Raw genomic sequence first — 26,977 nt, 5'->3', positions numbered from 1 at the left:
ATTAGACCATAAGCTCAACACATATATTAGAATTTCTAGATCCCTCACTAAAAAATGCAAAAGAGGAATATAAGAAAGACCAAAGATAAAAGAATATTCTAATTTTTTAATGTTTCTTTATTTTTGAGAGAGAGAGAGAGAGCAGGGGAGGGGCAGAGAGAGAGGGAGACACAGATTCCGAAGCAGGCTCTCGACGTGGGGCTCAAACTTACAAACCGTGAGATCATGACCTGAGCTGAAGTAAGACGCCTAACAGACTGAGACACCCAGGCGCCCCGAGAAGCACTTTAAATATAAAGCCACACATTGGTTAAACTGATGAGGAAAAGTACATCACTTAAATACTAAGCAATTTTTAATGTAATTAAGTTTTAACATTAAAGCTATGTTTATTCCAGCTTAACTGGACTTCAAGATACAGAGCATTACCAGATGTGAGGAGGTAATTTGCCTACTGATCAAAGATTCGATTAATCAGGAAAACAATTGTTTTCAAAGGCTTCTAGTACCGGAGAGCTTCAAAATACAGGAAAACAGAGTTAAATAAAGGGATAAAAAAATCCAAAATATTGGCTGTTTGTGTTTTAAAACTTTCAGCATCATTTTCAAATAATAGTTTGAGGAGATTATTCTGTTCTCTTATAGCTTCCCTTGGGGCCATTAGCAAATCTAGTTTTATTTGAATACTTTGTATTTTATAGGAAATCTGATTGATTTACAGATCTTTTCTTGGTCCTTTGTAATCTGCAGTTTTCTCATGATTCTTCAAGGTGTGGATTTATTTTTGTTTATCCTGTTTAGAATTGCTCTCTGCATGTGATGCCTGAATACCTTTCATCAATGAAAAACTTTTCCATCCATTTTTTTTTTCCATTTTAGATATGGCCTCTTCTCTACTCTTCCTATTCTGTACTTTAGGGAACATGATGAATTGCAATTGACAACAATTACAACATTCATAACAATAACACCGATTTAGTGCTCACTGTACGGAAGGTGATTTCAGGTGAATTAATGCATGCGATGTTCACAGCCACTCCATGCGATAGACACTGGTTTCCCCCCAATTCACACATGAACACACCAAGACACAACACATCCTCTGTCATCAAAAGTTGCCAGGAATCAGAACCAACACCTGTAGGCGGGCATTTATTATGTAAGCGGGAAGAGAAGCAAAGAAGAAAAGACCGGAAGTCAAGAATTGAAAAGTAGTGTGGGACCACTTCCACTATCATGAACACCATCTGCTTCAGGCTGAAACGAAATGACTGATTACAAAAATAAGTCATCTGGATTTAAGATCCCCGAGTGGAAGTTTCTACCACAACTACGTAAAAACGATGCCGTCCGTCCGACCATGTCTCACCATCTCCTAAGCGCCACGGATCCATAAGAATCTGCAGAAGGTTTCCTAGGTCTACCTTTTTGCTTGAACAATGACACGATGATATAAAGATATGACACAAGTTCTCTACTCCAGGGGCGCTGGTGTCCAGATCCATTTTCGCTTCGTCAAGCTCCCGGATGTGACTTGAAGAAAGAACTGAAATCTGAGGGTTAAAAAAGATGGCGGAGGGCATAATTATTCATCCCACAAGGAAGGGAGGAATCAGCTGAGAGCTGCTTCCATGAAGTCTGTAACAGTGTGTTGGTGGTTGGTAACAAGTGGGCCCTTGCTGCTCACCAAGCCGTAGAGAGGATGTCATCTTCTTTGTCACACCCACAAAAAGGGAAAGTCCCACAGCAGGGCTGCAGCCACGGTTTCCAAATGGTGTTGAACACAGAGAACTGCTGTGGGACAGGTGTGAGAGTCCTGCGATGCTCTTTTATGGCCGCCTCGATTTTCTTGACCACTGAGTCAAATAAGGCTTCATTGTCAGGGCTAAGAGGCCGGGCCTCAGAAGGGTCTCTCGAGATGTCAAAGAGCAGTGGAGGATCATGGTAGGTGACATCTCCAGAACATGAACATATTCCACTTCCATAGCAGGCATCAGCTCCGTCCGGGGAGAATTTGGGAGTCACGTAATGGACCTTCCACACCGTTGCACCTGGAAAACAGAGCTCTGTTGAAAGTGCCATAGTTGTTATCACTTTAGGACTCGTTCCATGGAAACCTATTTCTCAAATGCTTTCGCCAACAATCAACCATCCTGTGCACAGAGTTACTTAGCAATTGTAGCGTTTCCTCAACTGTGAGAACAACACACAACTTTGCTGCAAATTTGAAAACCTTTTACCTTATCACAAGGGCATGTGGAAATAATAGTTATTACCTGAATGGCTGCTATAATTCCAGAAGTTGTGAGTCTGATCACTACTTTGCTCCGACTTGCCATAGGCAAAATGGAAAGTTTCCTTTTCTTTTTTCTTTTCTTTTCTTTTTTCTTTTTTCTTTTCTTTTTTCTTGTCTTGTTTTGTCTTGTCTTTCCTTTCCTCTTTTCTTTTCTTTTCTTTTCTTTTATTCTTGTCTTTTTTTATTTAAAAAATTTGTTTAACATTTATTCAGTTTTGAGAGTGAGAGAGACAGAGCGTGAGCAGGGGAGGAGCAGAGAGAGAGGGAGACACAGAATGCGAAGCAGGATCCAGTATCTGAGCTATCAGCACAGAGCCTGATGTGGGGCTTGAACTCATGGACCACGAGATCATGACCTGAGCGGAAGTTGGATGCTTAATTGACTGAACAACCCAGGTACCTCTCTTTTCTCCTTTTCTTTTCTTTTCTTTTCTTTTCTTATCTTTCTCCTTTTTTTTTTTGAGAAAGAGAGTGAGAACATGAGTCGGGGGAGGGGTAGAGGGAGAGAGGAAATCTCAAACAGGCTCCATGCTCGGTGCAGAGCCTGATGTGGGGCTCGATCCCACAACCCAGAGATCATGACCTGTGCCAAAATCAAGAGTTGGACTCTCAACCAACTGAGCCAGCCAGGCACCCCAAAATTCTAAAGCTAAATACCACTTTCAGGTCTGAAATTGACAAAGGTCATCTGGCAAGGTCAATCATTCCTTGTTCTATTCCTTCTCCATCTGTCTGTCCTTCTTTCTTTTATCTTTCATTCTTTCCTTTCTTTCTTCCTGTATCAGTGGCTGGCAGTTCTATTTCCAGAGATCGATTTTAGACAGAAAACATCATAAGCATTTCTCAGCATCCGGTCAATGAAACTTCCATAGAAGTCTGTGAGTGAGGTTTTACGGAAAAGATATGCTCTCCTAATCAATCACCTGACTTTACCCTTCCCCCAGGTGGTGTTGAACATTATACCACCTCTGTGCTTCCAACTTCTGAAATCTTGATTATGAAAATATAAGTAAAATTCTATTTGTTTAACTCTCCATCATTAAGTTTAGGAAGTTTTGCTGTTGGGGGGGGGGCTGTTTTTCTTTCGTTACTCACCATTGAACATGTCCCTAAGTATAGAGAAGCTAGAAGAAAGAGGTTTTTGTCAGTTTGTTCTTGTTTTATGTGGGCGATTAGTCCACACTGACATGAAGAATGGATCACACCACAAGTGATAGGTCTCGTGGGAGAAAATGTTTATCTTTTCTGCAGATTAAGTTAATTCCCATCATGTAAGAATTCTGGAACTTTATCCAACTGCCTTTGATAGAGCTTTTCCTACAGATGTAAGGAAATGAGTATCTTTTGTTAATTTACATTTGTTTTCATGAATCATCTAGCGCGAAGGTAAGGCAGAGACAGTTCATTGGAAGGGGACAGGACAGTTGTGTGGGCTACACTGCAGAGCTTACTCCCTGTTGCTAATTACTTCACTGTCCTTAGTTGTGAGCATTCATATTCTCTCTCTGTCTCTGGCATATTCGTGCACACGAGCTTACATACACCTGTAAAATCCTACCACAGTACAATGGCTGCTTATAATTAACTTCCCCAAGGAAAAAGAACCTCAAACAGCTGGGCGCTGTTTGTACATGGTACAACTTCCCCCAAGAGGGAAAGGAAACGGGGCTGTGTTCTTATTTGTCCCCACACTCCTGCCATCTCCATACTTACAGTCCTTCTGATGCCACCTGGCTGTGTGCAGGTAGACCCCACAGTAGTGGAAGAGGAACTCGTGGTCCGAGTGGGATACCCTGCCTTCCAGCAAGGGCATTAGATTCCGGCCATCAATCACTCTTTGGAGAGAAGGAGAAATGCAGAATGCGGTGAGAGGGGCACGGTTTCGTCAGACATCTTAAGACAAGAGGAAGAGAAGGGGAAGGGGGAGGGGGAGGACAAGGAGAAGAAGGAGAAGGAGAGGAAGGGAAGGAGGAGGGGGAGGACAAAGATGAAGAGAAAGACGAAGAAGAAGAAGGAGAAGGTGGAGGAGGAGAAGAAGAAGATGGAGAAGGAGAAGAAGAAGAAGAAGAAGAAGGAGAAGAAAGGACTTTAAGCCTCACTACACATCTTCACTCATTATATACCAGTAACAACAACAACCACAAAAGAAAAAGGAGGAAATGTCACACAGTTTCTAAGACAGTGGGAGAGGTGAGTGGCTGGAGATACTATCCTGATACTTGGAAGACAGTATGAATGAGCGTCATGGATTAGAAAATTGAGCTCCTGACACTCATTTGATTCAAGAGCATCCCCCCCTCAGATGAGCAGATACCAGTCCCCACACATGGAATTAAACCACTAGAGCATGGACCACGTCTCTTCATCTTAAAGCCCATAGATAAGTACAGCCTCATTCATACGTTCACACAAAATGCACTTGTATTCAGTCATTCACCTAATAAATATCTGCTTAATGGTCTGGACGATGTGGTGGATATAAAAGTGAATGAGAGTCCACCCCACCTATGAGGACAGCCAAGCCTGTGTCTGCATACGCGTAGGAGAGACAAAGTAGAACGTGTCCTAATCGGGAAACATCCATCCACCCACCACCCACTAAGGGGAGAAAGATGTCTGCCCATCTTAACGGAATATTGAAAATTAAGTGATATACCACACATACACATAGAACATTTTCTAACACATCCAAGTGCCTGTCAAATATGTCTGCCAAGGTTAGGCGCAAATACCGTTTCCGTACCTGTCCTGGGGCAGTATCCCTCCACCTACATAAGACAGTGTCGGATAAATGTCCATTAGGCTTGTTGGTTCATCAATCACTTTCCCAGCCTCCAGGACCGTCGGCCACCGGAATATTCCTGGGACACGAATGCCCCCCTCCCATCCGCCCATTCCTTTGCCACCTAAAACCAAAGATGAAAGCCAAGGATGAATTCAAGTCAATCATATTTCTCCACTCAGTTGGAAATTACGTCTAGATGGAATGTTTTCTGTCACTTGCCAAATTCCTGTTTCCAAGCAGTTGAAACTCCACTTGTAAAGCAAGTGCTGTCCTAATACAGTGCTATTATTTTGTGATGACAATGATTGCCATGGAGTTTCAATACTATGAGAAAAGAGAACATTCTGTGAGCTTTAAGAGAAAAGAAAATGAGGTTCTCTGGGCTGGGTAAAGGAAATTCTTCCAAAGTAGAACAAACATGAAACATTCACGGAACACCTTTTCCATGTGTGTTACTCTGACGGTACAAATTACAAAGAAAACACAAGACAGTGTCTCTCTATGTAGAAGTGGGGAAAACATTAAATGGGAAAACATTTAGGGTCCAAGATACTGGTCTTGTCAGTGTTCAAAGCCCCCACCCCCACCCCCAGTCTACAGCACCATTCTTTATGGAAAACTTAACCAGCTCTCTGAACTGAATTTATGTTTGTTTTATATATGGATAAACAATGAACAAAAAAAGCAAACATAAACCCACCTTGACATATACATGGTCGTATTTAATGCCTGGCAACTGTGTAAGGCACCTACAACAAAATTAATCGTCTGCCCAGGACACCCAAATTTGTGTGCCAAATGGACTCAGCCCCTCCTGGTGAGCCGGACACTGGTTCCGAAGGTAAAACTGCTCGACAACAATTCGGCCATGTCTCTTTCAGAGATATCAGAAGGTACTTTTCAGAGTGATGGTCTTGTGCACACACAACCCCCCCCACACACACACACAAGCAATGTGAATATAATTTAATAGTGACATCTCACTTGATGGCACATATAGAGTGACTTACTTTTACTACATAACTTTTTCCCTAGGATTGGCACCAATTTAGTCTATGCTAATTAACAGTATGCCTACAGCAAGTTGACATGACCTTCTAGAAAAGATGGATACTTTTAGGAGGTCACTTGTTGTCAGTTACAATGTATAATGTATCTGTCCTATCTATCTTCTATCTAATATCTGTCAGTCAACCGACTGATCAACCTATTGATCTGTCAATGTATCATCTACCCATCATATCTATCTATCTATCTATCTATCTATCTATCTATCTATCTATCCATGCGTCCAACCATCAATCCACCCAATCATCCATCCACCCATCCATCCATCCATCCATGCATCCATCCATCCATCCATCATATCTGTCTGTCTGTCTACCCATCCATTCATCCATCCATCTATCCATCCATCCATCCATCCATCCATCCATCGATCCAACATCTATCTATCTATCCATCCATCCATCCATCCAACATCTATCTATCTATCTATCTATCTATCTATCCAACCATCAATCCATCCAACCATCCATCCATCCATCCATCCATCATATCTGTCTGTCTGTCTACCCATCCATTCATCCATCCATCTATCCATCCATCCATCCATCCATCCATCCATCCATCCATCATATCTGTTTGTCTATCCATCCATTCATCCATCCATCCATCCAACATCTATCTATCTATCTATCTATCTATCTATCCATGCATCCAACCATCCATTCATCCATCCATCCATCCATCCATCCATCCATCCATCATATCTGTCTGTCTATCCATCCATCCATCCATCCATCCATCCATCCATCCATCCATGTATCTCTCCATATATCTATCTATCAATCATCTACCTATCTATCCTAAATTGTTTCATGAAGTACAAGGAAATCCTAAAGCTCTGATTTTTGTAAAGATGACAACTTGGACACGCTTTCACTTTGTTTTGATTGGGGTTCGGAGTGGTAGGAGAGGAGTAGCAAACAGCAAGACTATTCTTTTTGTTGGCCCCACTTTGCAGATCTGTAAGGGCAGGCTCAGGAGAGCTACTGAATAACCCAGCATGGCACACATCAAAGACAGGCAAAAGAACTCCCTCAATGAGGAGGAAGGCCCCCGTGCTAGATCATTAATTCCTTTCCTCTTTGTTTCACAGTGTTTGAAGCCTACTGATAACATGATCAATTTTATCTCATTAAGACCTGAATTTGGGTACTCAAGTGAGTATTATTCTAGAGTAAGTCATTCTCAGCTAGAGAGGACTGTGGCCCTGGGGGACACTGGGTAATGTCTGGAGACGCATTTGGTTGTCACTATTTTGCTGGGGAGGGGAGTGTTAAGTGCCCCTGGCATGTGCTGGCTGGGAACTAGAGACGCTATTCAATGCCCTACAGGGTCCAGGACGCCCCATCCCACAGTCATCAAGCTCCAAATGCCTAGACTGTAAGCCTGAGAGACCAGCTTTCGATAGTCACAGAGACCCTGTGCATTTCCACTCAAGAGGCTTTCGTTACTTCAGGCACTTCTGTCTTCAATTCCCAGAAGTAGCCCCCAAACTCGCACCTTTTCCCATCTAGTTTCACATGAGAGTGTCACTCACACAAAGATCTCCAAACCGAGTTTGCAAATGAACACGCGTGCATGCAAAGTTAAGTAGACGCTACTCGGGCATTAAAATAAAACATGCGGATTCTCCGCACATCACCTTTGTAGACGCCGTTGGAGCCGCCCAGCTGGGCCCCGCCTTCCTGCACCTCCAGGCGACCCCCGTTGTCCGACGTGAAGTACACCAGCGTGTGATTGGACAGGCGCTCCCGGTCCAGGGCCTCCAGGATCCTACCTGGTGCAGGTGCGGACAGGAAGCTCTCAACTTTCAGTGTGACCACGGTCATCTCCATGAGGTGCTTATTATCAGGCACTTGTTAGCGTAACAGTGTAACTAAGGGCTATTTTATTGTATAGGTTGTAATAATATATAATAAATCACTGTTATATACTCTAATACATGGGTAGTATACGTAAGGATACTAAGAGTGGATACATAAATATATGCTATATAGCATAGAATGTATATGCTAAGTAGCATATAACATAAAATTGGGCTTTATATATTTATAATTACTTATTGCATATATTTGACATTACATGTAATATGTCATATATGTATATAAATATATATTCCATATAACTATATAATAAATAGTAAATATATAATAGGAATAACTTATTACATATAATAACATAATAATAAATATATTTAATAAATAAAAAAGATGCTTCATATATCATAATGTTTTAAATTATAATAAATTGTAATCCACAACATATACTATACGATAAACATATTATGTGTTTGTAAATATATGAAACTATAATTTATGTATTATAATCCTATATGCTTTTTATATTATAAAGTTCATACAATGGTATATAATATATATGTAAATATGAGGAAATATGTATAACTATAAAATTTATGATTTAAAATATATTAAAATGTTATATTAAGCATATAATATTTTATATAATGATATAGTATATTAGTAACATATACAATGTGTATAATATATAATGTAAGTAACATATATATTAAAATATTGTATAGTGTTTGATAACTATATATGGTAGTATTATATATTAGTTATTTATGTAATATTGATGGATAATGTTTTCTGTACTGTGCAATTTTATATACATTTAATATATCACTTAGTACATAATAAATGATTTTATATAACATATATTAAGTATAATATATGATATATAAAATATAACATGTAATATAAGAAGTATGCTATATAATACCTGCAAGAAATATATGTAATATATAATATACAGGAAAATATATTTATTTTAGAAATTATGTAATGACATGCACACACATCATATTCTATAAATACATGACGTATACACATAGAGTGTATGAGAACATATGAACTACTATGTAGATACAATACTATCCTCGCTCAAGGATCAAACAGCCAAGACAAAAGTTTTAATAGGCAACAAATATGAAGTTTGGCAGTTAGAAGAGCCTTACAATCACTAATACAAAAGAGATAACAGATGAAACACTGACATTTGCAGCAAGAAAGAAGCAAAGTCGTACCCTTGTGCCAGAGAGCAGCACGGTCCCCCACCCCCCACCAGGATGTACTGTCCCCACGGCTCTCTGAAGGTGGCACCGGACCCACAGGTTCTAAGCCTCCGACAATAATTAACATCTTCCCAGACTCGGCAAACATTGTGCGTTAAGTGTGGACACTCTCGTAAGAAGACAAACGAGTGTTTGAAACAAACAGATGCAAAGCCACTTTCCACACGATGTTGACTTAACTTGTGATCCCAGCTGGACATCAGCCCTGGGCTTCTATAGGTCTCACCGTCCAGCAGGAGCCCCTTCCCCGGCCACATTCCTGTTCTACTCAAACATGCAAAGACAACGGATGCGAATCCTGATATTTTTTGGAAATATTTCCATGTAAGCCTATGTGTATGCAAGGTGTAAAACGTAGAGATGTCTGTGTCCATATGTATGTGCAAATGGCAACAGCATAATCATAAATATAAGACAAGATATGAGGAAAGACTGCAAAAATACAGAGTGTCTGACATATTTTTTTAAGCTCAAGTTTGCTTGAATACAGAGTCTAAAATGTTCCCGAACCCTGGACATTTTAGGACATTCAGTCTCTATGTCACTCTGACTGTAACATTGTTATGGCTTCTTGAGAAAGTTAATAACTTAGGAAATGATCTTAAGTTGTGTCATCATATTGCCAACTAGACACACACACACACACACACACACACACACACACACACAAGACGCCTCTCTGGTTTTTGACCTGCCTCTGTTTTTGATGCGCTTTTCAAAAGCCATGAAGGGAGGGGCGCTTGGGTGGCTCCCTCGGTTAAGCATCCAACTTCGGCTCAGGTCATGATCTCACGGTGCGTGGGTTTGAGCCCCACATACGGGTCTGACAGCTCAGAGCCTGGAGCCTGCTTCCCATTCTGTGTCTTCCTCTCTCTCAGCCCCTCCCCCGCTCACACTCCCTCTGTCTCTCTCAAAAATAAACATTAAAAAAAAAAAATCTGTTTTAATCCCTGAAGGGAAAAATACAGCAATGTATTTGGCAGGTGTCGTGCAGGGAAATGCTTACTCGGCATTTCTCCCACATACATAGGATGAGCCCCGGAACTAAATGCAATTAATAGCGTTTACAAGGAACCTGTAACGCAGAGTTAACATAGACGGCAGAATAAACTTAATTATCTGTTAGTGGCAAACTCCGCCCCTTCGGGTCTTGGACTTAAGATAGAAATGGTCTTGGACTTAAGATAGAAAAAACTGGTCTTGGACTTAAGATAGAAATGCCTTGTTTGCAAAGGAGATTATCCTGAAGGATAAAACACATCAAGGAAATAAAGTACAATGTTGCAATGACACTAAGTTATCAGCCTACAGCTTGGCTTCACTTGTAGCAACTCTCAGTAAGTCTCAGTGTTTGTGTACATCTGCCAGGAAATTCAAAAAAAAATATATATATATATATATATTGTACTATGCACGGAGACATATATAAATCATGTATCCATACATATATGCACATTAATATTTGACTTGCATGGATAGATTTATATTAACATAATGATACACTGTTGGTTCATAGATATTAAATACATCAAATGTATTAATATTGATACATATTAAATAGATATTCAATAAATAGATATTCATAAATAATGACTATTAAATAGATATTAAATATTGAACACTTAAGTTAATTGCATACTTAGTTGATTTAATATTCATAGGTACTAAATAAATAGATATTAATAGATATTAAATTAAAATTAATAGATATTAAATAGATATTAATCTTAATAGCTATTAAAGAGTGACAGATATTAATAGATATTAAATAAATATTAATAGATATTTATTATATATTAATACATATATATTATATATTTAATAGATATTAAATATATCATTTAATATTAATAGATATGAAATAGATATTAAATAAATTAAGTATACAATTAATAGATATTAAATATAAATTGAATAGATACTAAATTAGTGGATATTAACTAAGTTAAATCAATATTAAATTAAATAGATATTAAATAAATAGATATTCATAAATAATGACTATTAAATAGATATTAAATATTGAACACTTAAGTTAATTACATACTTAGTTGATTTAATATTCATAGGTACTAAATAAATAGATATTAATAGATATTAAATTAAAATTAATAGATATTAAAATTTTTTTTCAACGTTTTTTATTTATTTTTGGGACAGAGAGAGACAGAGCATGAACGGGGGAGGGGCAGAGAGAGGGAGACACAGAATCGGAAACAGGCTCCAGGCTCCGAGCCATCAGCCCAGAGCCCGACGCGGGACTCGAACTCACGGAGCGCGAGATCGTGACCTGGCTGAAGTCGGACGCTTAACCGACTGCGCCACCCAGGCGCCCCAAAATTAATAGATATTAAATAGATATTAATCTTAATAGCTATTAAAGAGTAATGTATATTAATATATATTAAATAAATATTAATATATATATTATATATTAATAGATATATATTATATATTTAATAGATATTAAATATATCGTTTAATATTAATAGATATGAAATAGATATTAAATACATTAAGTATACAATTAATAGATATTAAATTAAAATTAATAGATATTAAATAGATATTAATCTTAATAGCTATTAAAGAGTAATGTATATTAATAGATATTAAATAAATATTAATAGATATATATATTAATAGATATATATTTAATAGATATTAAATATATCATTTAATTTAATAGATATGAAATAGATATTAAATACATTAAGTATACAATTAATAGATATTAAATATAAATTGAACAGATACTAAATTAATGGATACTAAGTTAAATCAATATTAAATTAAATAGATATTAAATAGGTATTAAATATAAATAGATATTGAATAAATATTAAATAGAAATTAATATTAAATGGTAATAGATATTAAATGAATATATACCTTCTATATGTAAGAGTAACATTTTCATATTTAAGGAACTTTGAATATATTTTAAAACACATTTCAAACTCTGTGAATATCAGTGTAGGCAGTCGGCACAGAATGGTTTTCAAGCTTCAAGAATTGATAGGTAGTTAGGTAGACACATAGGTACATAGATAACAGATGGATGGACAGACGGATGGATGTTTAAATACATATATGTAGGGGCGCCAGTGTGGCTCAGGTGGTTAAGCATCCAACTTTGGCTCAGATCATGATCTCAAGGTTCATGAGTTTGGGCCCCGTGTCAGGCTCTGTGCTGACAGCTCAGAGCCTGGAGCCTGCTTCCGATTCTGGGTCTCCCTCTCTCTTTGCCCCTTCCCTGCTCACGCTCTGCCTCTCTCTGTGTCTCAAAAATAAAATAAATACATAAATAAATGCAAAAAAAAATTCAAAGAAAGGGAAAGCAAAATTTAAAGTTTATAAACTTACTCGTTAGAGATTTTACCATTTTACTACCAAGCAAAGGTCACCCACCTCCAAGACCTCTGATTACCCTCCCTTTAGTATCTTTACTAATTTCGTCTCTGTTTTCAAGACAGAAAACCCCACAATCGTCATCATGACCGCTTTCTTGGGGGAATACTCACTGATTCTGCTGCACCTACGGCCAGATTTGAATTCGGTTCACGGGAACAAACACTTCTCGGCGGCCCCAAGACATGCAACGGCCCGCCCGTTACCAGAAACCCCGTTTTTCCTCAATACTCACCCACCATCCAGTCCATTTCTTCGACGTTATCTCCATAGAGCCCGTATTTACTGTGCCCCACAAACTTCTCTTTGGTGATCAGTGGGGTGTGCACGTGCAGAAAGGACACGAAGAGGAGGAAGGGGCCGCGTTTATACCTAATGGGTGGAACATTAACTGAGTTATCGCCACAGACAAAGGCGTTTTCTTCACTTGGCTATGACGCTGCACAGGTTGAAAGGTCTTGCAACAGTGGATAGAGGTTGTGCAAGTACTTCAGTCATCAGTGCCACTCACGGAAGTAACAAAAAGTACGGCAGAAAGACCGACCGTGGGTAGGAATAAACAATATGGGAACATTTGCACTGGCAACAAAATAGTGAGTGAGTTCTGACTTCGGAACAGAGTTCTTCACTCCCTCCTCCTCCTCCTCCTCCTCTTTCTCCCCAGTTGCTGTCTGGAACATAGACGTGATGGCTGGAGCTTTGGCATTAACTTTGAGCCATGAGGCTGCTGGCACAGCATCACAGGTCGCAAGAGAGGATGCTAATCTATGTTGTTTCTTGTATTCTGCATTTTAACGTCACACGCAGCCATTTCAAATTGCCCCTTCACATACTCTTACAACCGGGCATTACACAGGGTGAAGTGCATAGACACGGGGTGCGTTCTCTCCAGGACAGCCCTGGGGCCGAGTGAAAGCTGGGCTGAGTGACTACGTTCTGACCGCTGTGTTAGGGCAAAGAAGGAATGTGGGGGTCATGGAGGCAGAGGAGTGAAGGAGGCTCCGTTGTCAGGGGTTAATCTTGTCTCCCATCTAGACCCCTCATTCCCCATCTAGAAGGGAGCTTGTACTGAGCATATAAAACCTCAGACGACGTATCTGGAAATTGAATCACGGCCATTTCGGTGTTTAAAATTGGCAGGAAATTTAACTGTCAATTTTATTATTATTATTTTAATTTTTAAAGTTTATTTTCAGAGAGAGAGAGCAGGAGAGGAGCAGAGAGAGAGAGAGAATCCCAAGCAGGCTCTATGCTGTCAGCACAGATCCCAACGTGAGGTTCACACTCAGGGACCGTGAGATCATGACCTGAGCCAAAGGCGGGGGGCTCCCGCGACTGAGCCGCCCGGGCGCCCCTCAATCTTACTCTAAGGAGAGAGTCTGGTCTGTTGCAAACGTCACAGACAGACGTGCGCACACGCACAGGCCCGCGTCCCCAAGACAAAGCCAACGTCTCTGCCGTGCAAACCAGAGCCCCAAGCAGTAAGTCCGGCCGGCGGGGGCCGCGTACCTGTCGATAAAGGCGAGGGCCTCCTTGAGCAGGAGGGAGGTTACCCGCTCCTCGCGCATGGGCTGCTGGACGATGTCGTGATTTCTCATCAGGATACAGTTCCAGCGTCTCGTGAACCCGTAGCTGGAGTACCAGGACAGGAAGAAGAGGAAGGCCAGCAGGCCCAGGGCCAGGAGGACCTTCCAGGGCACGGGGAACCAGCGGGCGTATTTGGGGACGAGCAGCAGGACGGGCACGAGGCCGAGGACCGCCGTGGACATCCACAGCTTGATACGCAGCCAGCGGTGCAGCTCGGGGGTCCTGGACGCCTGGCAGTCACTAAGCAAGCCAAAGGGCAGCCCGTAGAAGTAGTCGAAGCCGTGGTTGAGCGGGTGGTAACAGTGGTCGTTCCGAGAGGCGCAGCTCAAGCCCTGGTGCCATTTGCCTGCAGGGGACACACAGCGTCACCGGGGCGCCAGGAACATCCGTCCGTCTGTAGAACCCATGGGTTCCCGTATTTCTCACCAACTCCGTAGCGGTCCCTACCACCCGCACCTTGCGCACGAAAACAGGGCCACAGAAAACCGTCCGCGTGCTGCCGGGACGGGAGTCCCTGCTGGGGGCAGAGGCAACAATTAGTGTGCAGAGCACAGCCACCTTCTCCATCAGACCCTTCCCAGGGGTCTGGAAGGAGCCGGAAAGCCAGATCGCATGTGCTGGGTGTTTTCTGCCCTCCTCCGAGCTGCTCGCTGTGGGTTTGCCCCCAGATGCTGTAATCTGACTCCTTTGTCCCATGCCCCGAAAGGGAACCAGAATTCTACACAAAGATCTGGTCCAAGAGCCCTGAGGAACGATCATAAGGGAGCCACGAGGAAAAGGACTCAGGTGATGGTCCCCGTTCCTTTTATTGAGCACCTACTACATGGCTCACATACATGCTCATTCATTTACACACGTGATTATACTTAACCCACTCCAGACCCCTTACTGCCAGTGAGAAATTCACCCTCGTATTAACAGGCCTCAGGTCATGTTAATTAAAAACGACACAGCTGAATGGGAACTCAGGTTTGGTCGTGCCCTAGAATATTCCTGAAAGATCGCGTACAAGATCTCCATCCACACGGTGCCCATTGGGGTTCATTGAGGGATGATTGCCCTACAGGACACATACGGGGGAACCAGGGTCATTCTTTTTTTTTTATTTGACTGCTTCAAGTGAGGGCAGCCGAGATCCTCGAAGAAGCCTGAAGAGACTGGGTACAGCTCATCTCTTGTTGGGGGAAAAATGCACTGGATAGAAATTCCACGGAAAAAAAACTTGATGGGATGCTGTCACAGTGTCATGGGTCTCCCCAAAAGGGCGTAAGATATCAAACAACCCGTATAAACAGACTTCGTAGCCCCAATTTCTTGTGTTTACCTTACTTTGTTGTAAGAGTACAGTATATACTTTGTTCTAAGAGTACAATATACACTTTGTTGCAAGAGTCCAATATACACTATCTACAACTTGCAAATATCTTCTCTTTAGCTTAGTCTGTGGTAAGAACACAGTATATACTATATATAACTTACAAATATGTGTTCATCAATTGTTTGTGTTATCGGTAAGGCTTCCAGTCAATAGCAAGCTATTAGTAGTTAAGTTTGGTGCGCGGGGTTGGGGTGGGGAGTTAGAAGCTGTATGTGGATTATCAGCTGGAGGGGGGTTGGTGCCCGTAAGAGCCTCATCGTTCAAGGGTCAAATGTAGTAACTTGGTCACCATTCATGCTTTTGGTTGAACAGGACATATTTAAAAATGCATTCACTCAGGCGCCTGGGTGGCCCAGTGGGCTAAGCATCTGACTCCTGCTTTCGGCTCAGGTCATGATCTCACAGTTTGTGAGTTCGAGCCCTGTGTTGCACCCTGTGCGGACAGCGTGGAACCTGCGTGGGAATCTCTCTCTCTTTCTGTGTTCCCCCCCCAACTCTCTCTCTCTCTCAAAATAAATAAATAACCTTTCAAATAAAAAAATAAAAGTGCACTCACTTCCCGGCTTCTAATGATGTCATAAAACTAGCATCTCCCCCCCCCCAACACACACACAGAATATCCCATCTTAGGGATAAGAATCTACAAGCTGTTGTTCCTGCCGCTGACTCCCCCAATACCCTGCTCTGGACTCCGGAAAGGCCCTGAGTAATCGTGCATCTGACTCCTTCCCCGCGTGTCTCCTGCCACCCAGAAGTCAGCTGGCGTGCACCCAGCAGACGTCCCCCGGGAGGGCTGAGCCCCACTGCCAGGGGACGTGCGTCCCCACGTGTCCACAGCCCGTACCTATGAGTCCCGTGCGATAGCCCCGATGTTGTAGGAGCTTGGCGAACGTGGTTTCGTTGGTGGGCAGACCGCCCGAGCCTCCGAGCCAGGTAAGGACGCGGTTCAGGTTGAAGGGAGACGCCATCCCTAAACTCACAGAAGCAGAGAGCAGGTGACGTATACAGGCCGCGTGGTGACACGAGAAACCCCAGGGCTCATAGTCCTTTCCTTCAAGCGTCTCCCCAACGCTGTTCTTTCCCCAATTGTACGTGCTTTCTTTGCGTCTACTTAGCTAACCCTCACATTTGTCACATGCACCTGCTGTCTTGTCATCAGGATCCCCAGCTCCAGAAAGCATGTCCGGTCACAATGGAATCTCATATTAACCGTGCAGGACTCTTCAGTACATACACATGCCCCAAACATTGTGCGGGGCGTATCTGTGCTGAAAATTTATTCACTGATTGTTCGAGGTTCAAATGTAACTGTGCACGTGACTCTGGGTGACGTCGCTGGACCTCGATTCTCAACTTTGATCTCATCTTTCTTTTTATGACTTTTTTTAATGTTTTATTTATTTTTGACTGAAAGAGAGGGACAGAGCGCAAGTAGGGGAAGGGCAGAGAGAGGGAGACACAGAATCGGAAACAGGCTCCAGGCTCTGAGCCATCAGCCCAGACCGCCATGCAGGACTCGAACTCACGAACCGTGAGATCACGACCTGAGCCGAAGTAGGATGCTTAACGGACTGAGCCACCCCGGCGCCCCTCATCACGTCTTTCTACACGGTGAGAAGCCCGCTCTCCTCCAGACCTTCCTCTGAACTTTACGTCCTATCTGGAGATCTCTATAGCGACGAATCCCAATCTTGGCCTGGCCAACACACCAGTCCACAGTCATGTGACTTCAAACCTACCTCAGCCAAGGACGCCATGATGCCCCCAGCCACCCAACGCACAAATTCCTTTCCTAACCTCTTTGTCACACACCCTGCCCTGTTCTGCCCTATCCAGTGTCCAGTCCTGATAATTCTGTCCCAGTAAACGCTAGGGATATCTATCATAGCTTCGGAGCACAGCTTCCACTGCGCTGTATGGCATACACCAGCCAGTCTCCATGCATCATCTCAGTCACCTTCTCAACAACCCTTCCAACCTACACGCCTCCACTGGTCAAACCTCATGACTGTCCGTCCAGCACCCGTTAACACAAATCTAAGTCTGGGGTGTAGACTGCACAGTCTTTTGATTATCAGTGTGGCCACCTCCTTCTCCACGCACTCATGCGTTACCTGAGCGTGTCATTTCCTCTGCTGGGCACACCCTTCCTCTTGAGTCCTGACTCAGAAACGCTGTGTTTTTAGGAACACGTTCCAGGACAACTTTCTGGGGATGCTTTACGGGCCCTTAGGGGCTTCCAAAGCTCACTGAACCGTTCCTTGCATCTCAACCACTAAAACACATGCGCCTTGAGGTATGTCCTACTTACGTCACAACGATCACCTATAAATAAAAGGTACCGGGGCGCCTGGGTGGCGCAGTCGGTTAAGCGTCCGACTTCAGCCAGGTCACGATCTCGCGGTCCGTGAGTTCGAGCCCCGCGTCGGGCTCTGGGCTGATGGCTCGGAGCCTGGAGCCTGTTTCCGATTCTGTGTCTCCCTCTCTCTCTGCCCCTCCCCCGTTCATGCTCTGTCTCTCTCTGTCCCAAAAATAAATAAACGTTGAAAAAAAAATTAAAAAAAAAAAAAGGTACCAATGTGCACGATCAATAAAAAAAAAAAATCAATATATGTTTCAATAGCCCTGTGATCCAACCTACAGCTTTGTTTTTCCCTTCCCAAGAGCAACGGGTACATTAAAAACGATGCCTTTTGCAAATCCTAGAAGGCAAAAACCAGGCCTGTCATTTGCAAGGAAAGTGGTTACATCTTCTCAGTAAATGTAGATATCTGTTTACATCTTGGTGTGTGTACAAAAGTTTGATGGGCGCCATTCACACGACACGACACTCAACACCTAAAAGAGCTTAAAAACATCTCCATCCTGCCGAGCCCTCAGCCACGCCAGCTCCCCTCCCCTCTCAGAGGCGGCCGGCGTGACCGGCTGCTTTTCCGGGACAATGACGGAGCTCTATTCCATTGTGCACGACCTCTACTCTGCGTTTTCAGGTTGCTTTCCCCATCTAACAAAAAACACCTTGCAGCACGCTCAGGGTCCACGTGTTAGAAGATTTGTCTACCATTTTAAAGATGCACTGGGTTCCACACTATTGGCTTGATCACTTCCTACCGACAGACATTTAATGTTATTTCCCCAGTTGACTTGCTCCCTCAAAAGGTTCAGAAAACTCATTTTCACATCATCAGCACCCAGAGTCCCGATTTCTCAGGGCGCCTGGGCGGCTCAGTCGGTTAAGCATCTGACTCTTGATTTCAGCTCAGCTCATGATCTCCCGGTTTGTGAGTTCGAGCCCCATGTCGGGCTCTACACTGCCAACACAGAGCTTGCTTGTGATTGTCTCTCTCCCTCTCTCTCTGACCCTCCTGCTCTCTCTCTCTCTCTTTCAAAATCAATAAATAAACTTTAAAATAAAAGTCTTTAAAAAAAACGAGAGCCTTGATTTCTGCCAAATCTGAGTGGTGAAAACATCTCATGAAGGTCCACCACCATTACTCTTATGAAGACGGGTGGACACTATATCCCTTTGTTCAAAAGCTCGATCTTGGTTTTATTTTCAGCCTGGCCCCTTTCCTAAACTATTTTTGCTGAAAGTTAGGGGTAAGAAACATTGGGAACTTCTCCATCATAAAAGGTTGGCTATGTTCTTGCTGAGTCCAAAACTTGGACAAGGAGCTGGGACACTGCTCGCCAAACCCGGCCACTGGATGCGCACAGTGGGGCAGCCTGGGAGGCACTTGTCAAGACACTCGGCTGTGTAAACTCTGCAGGTATAAAAACATGACCCCCATTTGCACTGAGATTCTTAATCCCGTAAATGACCGATCTCGAGCATCCTTACGAGGAGGAGCGAACAATAAACAAATAAGAAGGAAGCACGAGAGAAAGACAAGACTGTTGAGTTCCTGCACCTGATCTGACGGGGTACCGGCCGGTCAGGAAGGCAGTCCTACTCGGGGTGCACACGGACGCAGCCGCCAGGTGCTGGGTGAGCCGCACGCCCTCACTCGCCAGGCGGTCGATATTCGGTGTGCTGCGGGCAGACAGACAGACAGAGGATTCAGCACCTGTGTTTCGCATTTCTCAGCAAAGCACGGAACATTCGAAGCCATCCACTCTGGCGTGAGTCCCACTAACTCTGTTCCCACCAAACCTTATAAAACACATGCTCTTTAACCTTCTATCCATCCACCCACTGGGACGCATCGATGCCCAGAAGGGACACGAAAACAGAGTTTACAAGAATATGTCTCCAGGCACAACTGCGTGTACAATTCAACTATTACCTCCCCGGGTGCATTGGCCTGTCCATGCAAAACTTAGCCTGTTTGGTTATATTATATTCCCAAAATGAAGGGGTGACTTGGATCACATTAAATTTTACTGTAATTCTTCTAGGAAAAGGTGACTTAAAAAAATAACCAAATTGTGACATTTTGGATGGTCCCTTATTGCCCGCTTTGGTCGTCTGATGTTTTAAGGTCTCCAAAATCTTTCAGGAGAACGGTAGACTGTAGGCTCTCCCATGACGAAAGCATGTCCCCAGTCTTGATGACCTACTGCTCACACAACCGCACAGCGGTGTGATTGGGGAGGGTCTCAGATACGCCCAAAGAGCCTCAGTGTCGGTGTTGGGGACGGTCTGTGTGTACCTCCCAGTACTTTGTATGGAGAGAGTCACCACCTGGTTGACAGTCACAAGAATCCCGGACAGTCTTCCATCTTAACCACGACTGGAGGAGGTAACTAGAGAACAGTGCTCGTGTGGTCCCAAATTGCCCTTAAGAAGACCAAAACCATGCTTAAAATACAGGACTGGTCCATGACCCACGTTGCAAGGACAAATAATATCAACGCGTGCTGTTGATGGCCACACAGGATGTGCTGTCTGTTATGGTGGCCCTGGGACAGGATGCGGTATCCGTTATACCGCAGTCATATGTGATAGGGATGGTCATGGGTGATAGGACTCAGCGGATGTGAAATTTCCGGAAGAAACCAATCCTGAGAGACAGAAAGCAGATGGGCAACTAGCAGTCGAGGGACCAGGGCATCACCATCTGGGGACGGGCAGCCTCCTTACCTCACTGTGTTATTGCCGTAGCAACAGACATCTCCCACCCCGAGGTCATCCGCCATCAGGAGCACAATATTGGGCCTCGAGTTCCTCGTCATCAGCGCTGAACTCAGGGCCCCAAACAGGCACCAGAGGTGAACGGACAGCCAGCAGGTCCTGGAGGCGTTTGGGGACGTGACAAACAGAGGACTGTCAACCGCATCTGCATGTCAGGCAACTGAAAATATGAAACACTGTGATTCCTCACCCATTCCAACTACACCAAGGACCTGAGTGGGCTTGCTCAGAAGCCACAAGTTTTGTGTTTTAAAGTCATGTGTTTTTTTTTTTAACGTTTATTTATTTTTGAGACAGAGAGAGACAGAGCATGAACAGGAGAGGGGCAGAGAGAGAGGGAGACACAGAATTGGAAGCAGGCTCCAGGTTCTGAGCCATCAGCACAGAGCCCCACGCGGGTCTCGGACTCATGAGCTCTGAGATCACGATCAGAGCTGAAGTCGGACGCCCAACTACAGAGCCACCCAAGCATCCCAAAACTCATGTTTTGTGTTCACATACTCTCACGTTCAAATTAGTTTTATGTGTCTGGTGATATTTAAATTCTTATCATGCTACACAGGGTTTTGTGATAGGAAACCCTTAAAGAAGACCAACAGTGCAAGGGCACCGGGGTGGCTCCGTCTGTTGGGAGTCCCACTCTTGATTTCGGCTCAGGTCACGATCCCAGGGTCACAGGATCGAGCCCCACGTTGTGCTCTGTGCTGACAGTATGAAGCCTGCTTGGGATTCTCTCTCTCTCTCTCTGCCCCTCTCCCCCACACTCACGCTCTCTCTCCCTCTCTCAAAATAAATAAATAAAACTTAAAAAAAAAGACTTAATAGCGATTAACCATGAGTGCAAGGCTTCATAGTTTGATTGATTTAAATAAAAACTCAACATGGAAAATCAGGGGCTAGCCACCAGCTAGTCAAGCCTTTTGCTTTTTTTTTTCAATGTTGACCTGTCCTTTTTAAAATATTAAAATATATATTTAAAATACCATCGGGAATCCTTTTGACACCCAAAAGGGGAACTGTAACCTACTTCTATATCCTACTGAGCGTTAGGCTGTAGAATCACCCATTTGTCACCGCCGAATGGTACCCTATGGGCAGAAAAGCACAAACAGCCTTTGACCAAAATCCCCACAAGCTGAGATGAAGACCATTCTCCGGTGCAAGAAGCTGGTTCCCCAACCCCGGAGTTTCCATCCGACCCATTTTATCTTCTGTTCGTTCTACCTCAAAAAAGAATATCTTAAATCCACTGGCCTCCATCCATTTTCAGAGCAATCATGGCACGCCAATCATGGTGTCTCTCACTCACATATCCGAAGACTCTTCTGAATGGCCTGCCTGGCCCTTCCCGGTTTTGCCACTTGGGCTGCACCCAAATGCAGCCAAGCACAGCGACCCTATCAATATACAAAGCTGGTTGCTATGCTCTGTAGAGAATTCCAACGGCCTCCCATTGCGCCATGATTGACAAGCCTCAGCAAATGGTGCTCTGCTACTCTGTCATGGCTTCCTCTCTCTGCCCACCCCCCACCCCTCGCTCCTCCATGGACGTCCTTAAAATCCCTACAACAATCTGTGACTTTGGCCCTTGTACAACCCCCACCTCCGTGCTGTCATCCTTAAGGTAGGCATTCCTCAGAAAAGCCACCCTGTAGGATGCCATCAACCCATAGCCCCCGGCACACCCCTCATGACCCTCATCACGTGTCAAGCAGACGAAGCAGAACTAACATCAGCCAGGGTGAACAACACTGGGACATCGAACCCTTCCGTCTGGATACAAAGGACAATGACAGTTTACGAGGTCGCATACTTACCACTTACGGAATGGCCACGTCATGGCTGCAAGAGCGATATCTCTCTCATGGGCAGATGAGTCCACCCGTGAACGCGGTCACCCCTCGATTCTTTATACCTAATTGCAAACAAGTCGCGTTTGACCAGAGAGAATGTGAGAAACACCATGTGTGACCCAGTCATTCCTGGACACTTGTCATGGCAGACTCCCGACAAACGATGATCTGGCCACAAAAACCCTTCATTCCAGAGTCAGTAGAACAAGTAAGTCATCAACCCACTGACTGACATTTTTCAGGGCACCTCGGGGGCTCAGTCGGTTGAGTGTCCAGCTTCAGCTCAGCTCGTGATCTCACGGTTCGTGAGTTTGAGCCCCGTGTAGGGTTCACTGCGGTTAGCACAGAGTCTGCTTCCGATCCTCTGTCTCCCTCTCTCTCTGCCCCTCTCCCCCCTCGCACTCTCTCAAAAATAAATACACATTTTTTTAAAAAAAGGAAAGAACATTTTTCTGCCCAAGGTGCCTAATCAATGCCTACCTTAAAAAGCACAGTGATCAACACCATGAACCCATGGCCGCATTGGCCAAACTCATTGAGGTCAAGAAGGCATGTTTAGCCACTGTAATTATGATGATTTTATAAGAGTCCAAAGACTGGAAGAGTCCTGTGTCCCCTCCACCCCGCCAAAGACCCTCAGATGGCTCCAGGTGGGTGAAGTTTTGTAGGCTGATGGGCCACCCCAAGGAAAATGATATATAATCATGGTTAATGACCCCACCATAGAGTTTACAGGGTTTCCTCATCCCCAAGGCATTTCCACACACACATTCCCATTGGCTCCTTAAAATATTTCACCCTGCTTGCCTTGAAGGGTTAATGACACTTTTGTTTTATGGGAGAAGGAGCTGTGGTGAGAGAGTTTTGAACACTTTCACGAAGACCAGTGAATTGGAGAGGTCCCATTTGGATGGTCTCTGCCATCGTGTGTGTGTGTGTGTGTGTGTGTGTGTGTGTGTGTGTGCAGTTCTCACCTTCTCATCTTAGACCTCCAGTGACGATCTCAAGTGACACAGTTCTAGAAGCTGACTCTCCTGGGGCATTTGGTGAGGCTCACACCCCACCTTTTAGCGGTGGCCGGTTTTCTCTGACCCATGGTACCCAATCAATACCTTACTGAGAGAGAGGTTATCAGGTACTGATAAGGAAGAACCTTCGGGTGGGGCTTTATATGGGAATAGGGTCTTAGCAGATGTGATTAAGTGAAGGATCTGAGATGAGCTCATCCTGGATCAGGGTGGTCCTAAATCCAAGGGCAGGTGTCCTTGTAAGAGACAAGAGGAGACAGACACAGAAGAGAAGCCATGTGAAGGCGGAGGCAGAGACAGGAGGGAGGCAGCCACAAGTCCAGGGACGTGTGGAGCCCCAGAAGCTGGAAGAGGCAGGAAGGACCCTCCCCTGGAGCCTGTGGAGGGAGCACAGCCCTGCTCTGGATCTCAGTAATCCTTCCCTGCCTGGGTCTCAGCAGCCCTGCCCTTAGTTTGTGACCATTTGTTACACCAGCCCAAGGAGAGAAATAGAAGTAATTGTAGGGGAGTGGGGGGGGGGGAGCAGAAAACTTCCCTGTGCCAAGAGACACCATCAGCAAAGCAAAAGTGGCATGTTCAGAGAAGGAGAAAACATTTGCAATATTTTCTATAAATAGATCGGACACGGGAGAAAGATACCGTAAAAATCAGACATAGGTTGTCCGCAAGCAACTGACAGCACACAGACACGATTAATGAGCACATCGCTGTAGGCTTAGCCTCTTTGGTGACAGGAACAGGTACGTTTTAAGCATCACCAGGCCATACAGCTATCAAACCTCCAGTAATTTCTCCAGGGTCAACAGCGGGCACTTGTGCTGCCAGCGAAAGCTTCTGTGGGGGTACGTGGCCATTAAATAGTAGATTAAAAAATATCATAAGCTATCACACACCGCTTGTGATTTCTTACCCCGGACAAACGCTCAGCCAGCGCGCAACATGCAGGAGTGAGGGTGTTCAGGGCAACACTGTCTTTATTTATTTTTATTTATTTTTAATTTTTTTAACGTTCATTTATTTTTGAGACAGAGAGAGATAGAGCATGAATGGGGGATGGGCAGAGAGAGAGAGAGAGAGGGAGACACAGAATCGGAAGCAGGCTCCAGGCTCTGAGCTGTCAGCACAGAGCCCGACGCGGGGCTCGAACTCACGGACCGCGAGATCGTGACCTGAGCCGAAGTCGGACGCTTAACCGACTGAGCCACCCAGGCGCCCCATCACACTGCTTTTAAATATGCCATGCTGAAGCCGGCTGAAATCATGCTGCGGTGACATCGCTAATTAACCCGGCATACACTCTTACTGCGGAATTCTGTGCTCTTTTCCTTAAAATAGAGAGGATGTACACGTCGATCCTTCAGGGTTTTTTGATGGTAAAGCTGGATCATCCTGCGAGGCATTCATCAACCCCAGCTGACATCAAAACACTAATTACTTTGACGGGACCTTTCATCCAGGGGCACACAGATGCTACCTGGGTGTCATGGCCTCACGCTTTGGAGGACGGGGGATAATCATATGATTTGTCCCACTCTTCCGCGGATCCAGTGGGCTCCAGGAGTGGGGCTGTAGCTTAGGGTCAACCAATAAAGTCAACTGCAGCCTAATTAAAACACTGTCTCTAATTAAGACCCACTAGCCAAGACCTTCCAGTCCTTTCTTTGCCCTGTGCTCAGAGCCAAGCCCTGCAGCGGAGAGGGTCAAGGCAGCCAACGCAGAGATGCATAAAGAAATCCCCACGGATCACGGTCTCTCAGTGTCATGGAGGGGAGGAGCGGTGTCTCTGGTCTCCACCTGCCACCTGCTATGAGAACCCCCACTCCACACATGATAACTAAAGTTATTCCCAGACATCGCCCAGTGTCCCCCAGGGGCATGACACGGTCCTATCTGAAGCAGCCTGATAGGAAATCATTCTCGGATGGTATCGAAAGCTATTGATTCATCCTGCAAGATTCCGATGTTCTCATCCAGAGCTGTGGACTGAGAACAGACCATCTGTGATTCTCTTCTATGTTTTCCCTAGTTTATATATGAGAATGAAGACTGAGGTTGACAGTTTTGTGAGGGCTTTGTTTTACTGAGTCCTTCTGGAAAGAATTGAACACGTGGAGTGTGGCTTTGTCACCTTGGGTCTCCTCACGCATCCGAGAGACTTCTAAAAACATTCACACCAATCCCCAAACTTCCTCCAACCTGCCTGATCTTCAGTGACCCTGGCAACGTCATTATGATAAAATATAACAGGGAATACTCAACAGTAAGAAAAAAATTTAAATACATCTGTTATTTTTTTCCCACTAACAATTCATACAAAAAACCCACGTTTTTCACAGGATGAGAAAAACTCATTACTTGCTTTCGGCTAAGAAAAACTCCACTAACAAAACATTCAATGATACCATTATGAAGTAAATTCAGAGACCAGGAGCCTGGTTTCTAAACTGGCAAAACTCTTATGGTATGGGTCCACCTGTGGTTTTCAATATTTTAGTGTTTGTTCATTCACTGCAATGGTACATTATCCCATTCAAGGAGGATAACAGATAGCTGAAAGGGAGAAAGAAAGAAAGAAAGAAAGAAAGAAAGAAAGAAAGAAAAAAGAGGGAAGGAGGAAGGAAGGGAGAGAGTGAAGGAGGGAAGGAGCAAAGGAAGGAAGGAGAAAGAAAGAAAGAAAGAAAGAAAGAAAGAAAGAAAGAAAAGGGAGGAAGGGGGGAGGAAGGAAGAGATTAGGGGGAGGGGGTAAGAAACGGAAAGAAAGAAAGAAAGAAAGAAAGAAAGAAAGAAAGAAAGAAAAAAGAGGGAAGGAGGAAGGAAGGGAGAGAGTGAAGGAGGGAAGGAGCAAAGGAAGGAAGGAGAAAGAAAGAAAGAAAGAAAGAAAGAAAGAAAGAAAGAAAAAAGAGGGAAGGAGGAAGGAAGGGAGAGAGTGAAGGAGGGAAGGAGCAAAGGAAGGAAGGAGAAAGAAAGAAAGAAAGAAAGAAAGAAAGAAAGAAAGAAAAAAGAGGGAAGGAGGAAGGAAGGGAGAGAGTGAAGGAGGGAAGGAGCAAAGGAAGGAAGGAGAAAGAAAGAAAGAAAGAAAGAAAGAAAGAAAGAAAGAAAGAAAAGGGAGGAAGGGGGGAGGAAGGAAGAGATTGGGGGGAGGGGGTAAGAAACAAAAGGAAAGAAAGAAAGAAAGAAAGAAAAAGAAAGAAGAGAAAGAAAGAAAAGAGGGAAGGAGGAAGGAAGGGAGTGAAGGAGGGAAGGAGAGAAGGAAGGAAGGAAGGAAGGAAGGAAGGAAGGAAGGAAGGAAGGAAGAGATTGGGAAGGAGGGGGGGAGGGGGTAAGAAACAAAAGGAAAGAAAGA

General features: G+C 44.0%; 1 protein-coding gene across 1 annotated transcript; it reads right to left on the bottom strand.

The window, feature by feature from the left end:
• Window positions 1–1,115: 1,115 nt before the first annotated feature.
• Window positions 1,116–22,944, bottom strand: ARSH (arylsulfatase family member H). Its single transcript, XM_023249256.2, has 10 exons — window positions 22,571–22,944; window positions 20,703–20,852; window positions 19,531–19,652; window positions 16,464–16,589; window positions 14,164–14,587; window positions 12,890–13,026; window positions 7,792–7,926; window positions 5,040–5,202; window positions 4,010–4,131; window positions 1,116–2,051 (listed from the first exon to the last, which is right to left on the bottom strand). The coding sequence occupies exons 1-10, from the start codon at window positions 22,591–22,593 to the stop codon at window positions 1,684–1,686; spliced, it is 1,770 nt and encodes a 589-aa protein (XP_023105024.1). The 5' UTR covers window positions 22,594–22,944; the 3' UTR covers window positions 1,116–1,683.
• Window positions 22,945–26,977: the final 4,033 nt, after the last annotated feature.

The sequence above is a fragment of the Felis catus genome, chromosome X (assembly GCF_018350175.1).
Source record: "Felis catus isolate Fca126 chromosome X, F.catus_Fca126_mat1.0, whole genome shotgun sequence".
NCBI lineage: Eukaryota > Metazoa > Chordata > Mammalia > Carnivora > Felidae > Felis > Felis catus.
The sequence above is the reverse complement of the archived record's forward strand: the minus strand, read 5'-3'. Positions and strand labels throughout refer to the sequence as shown.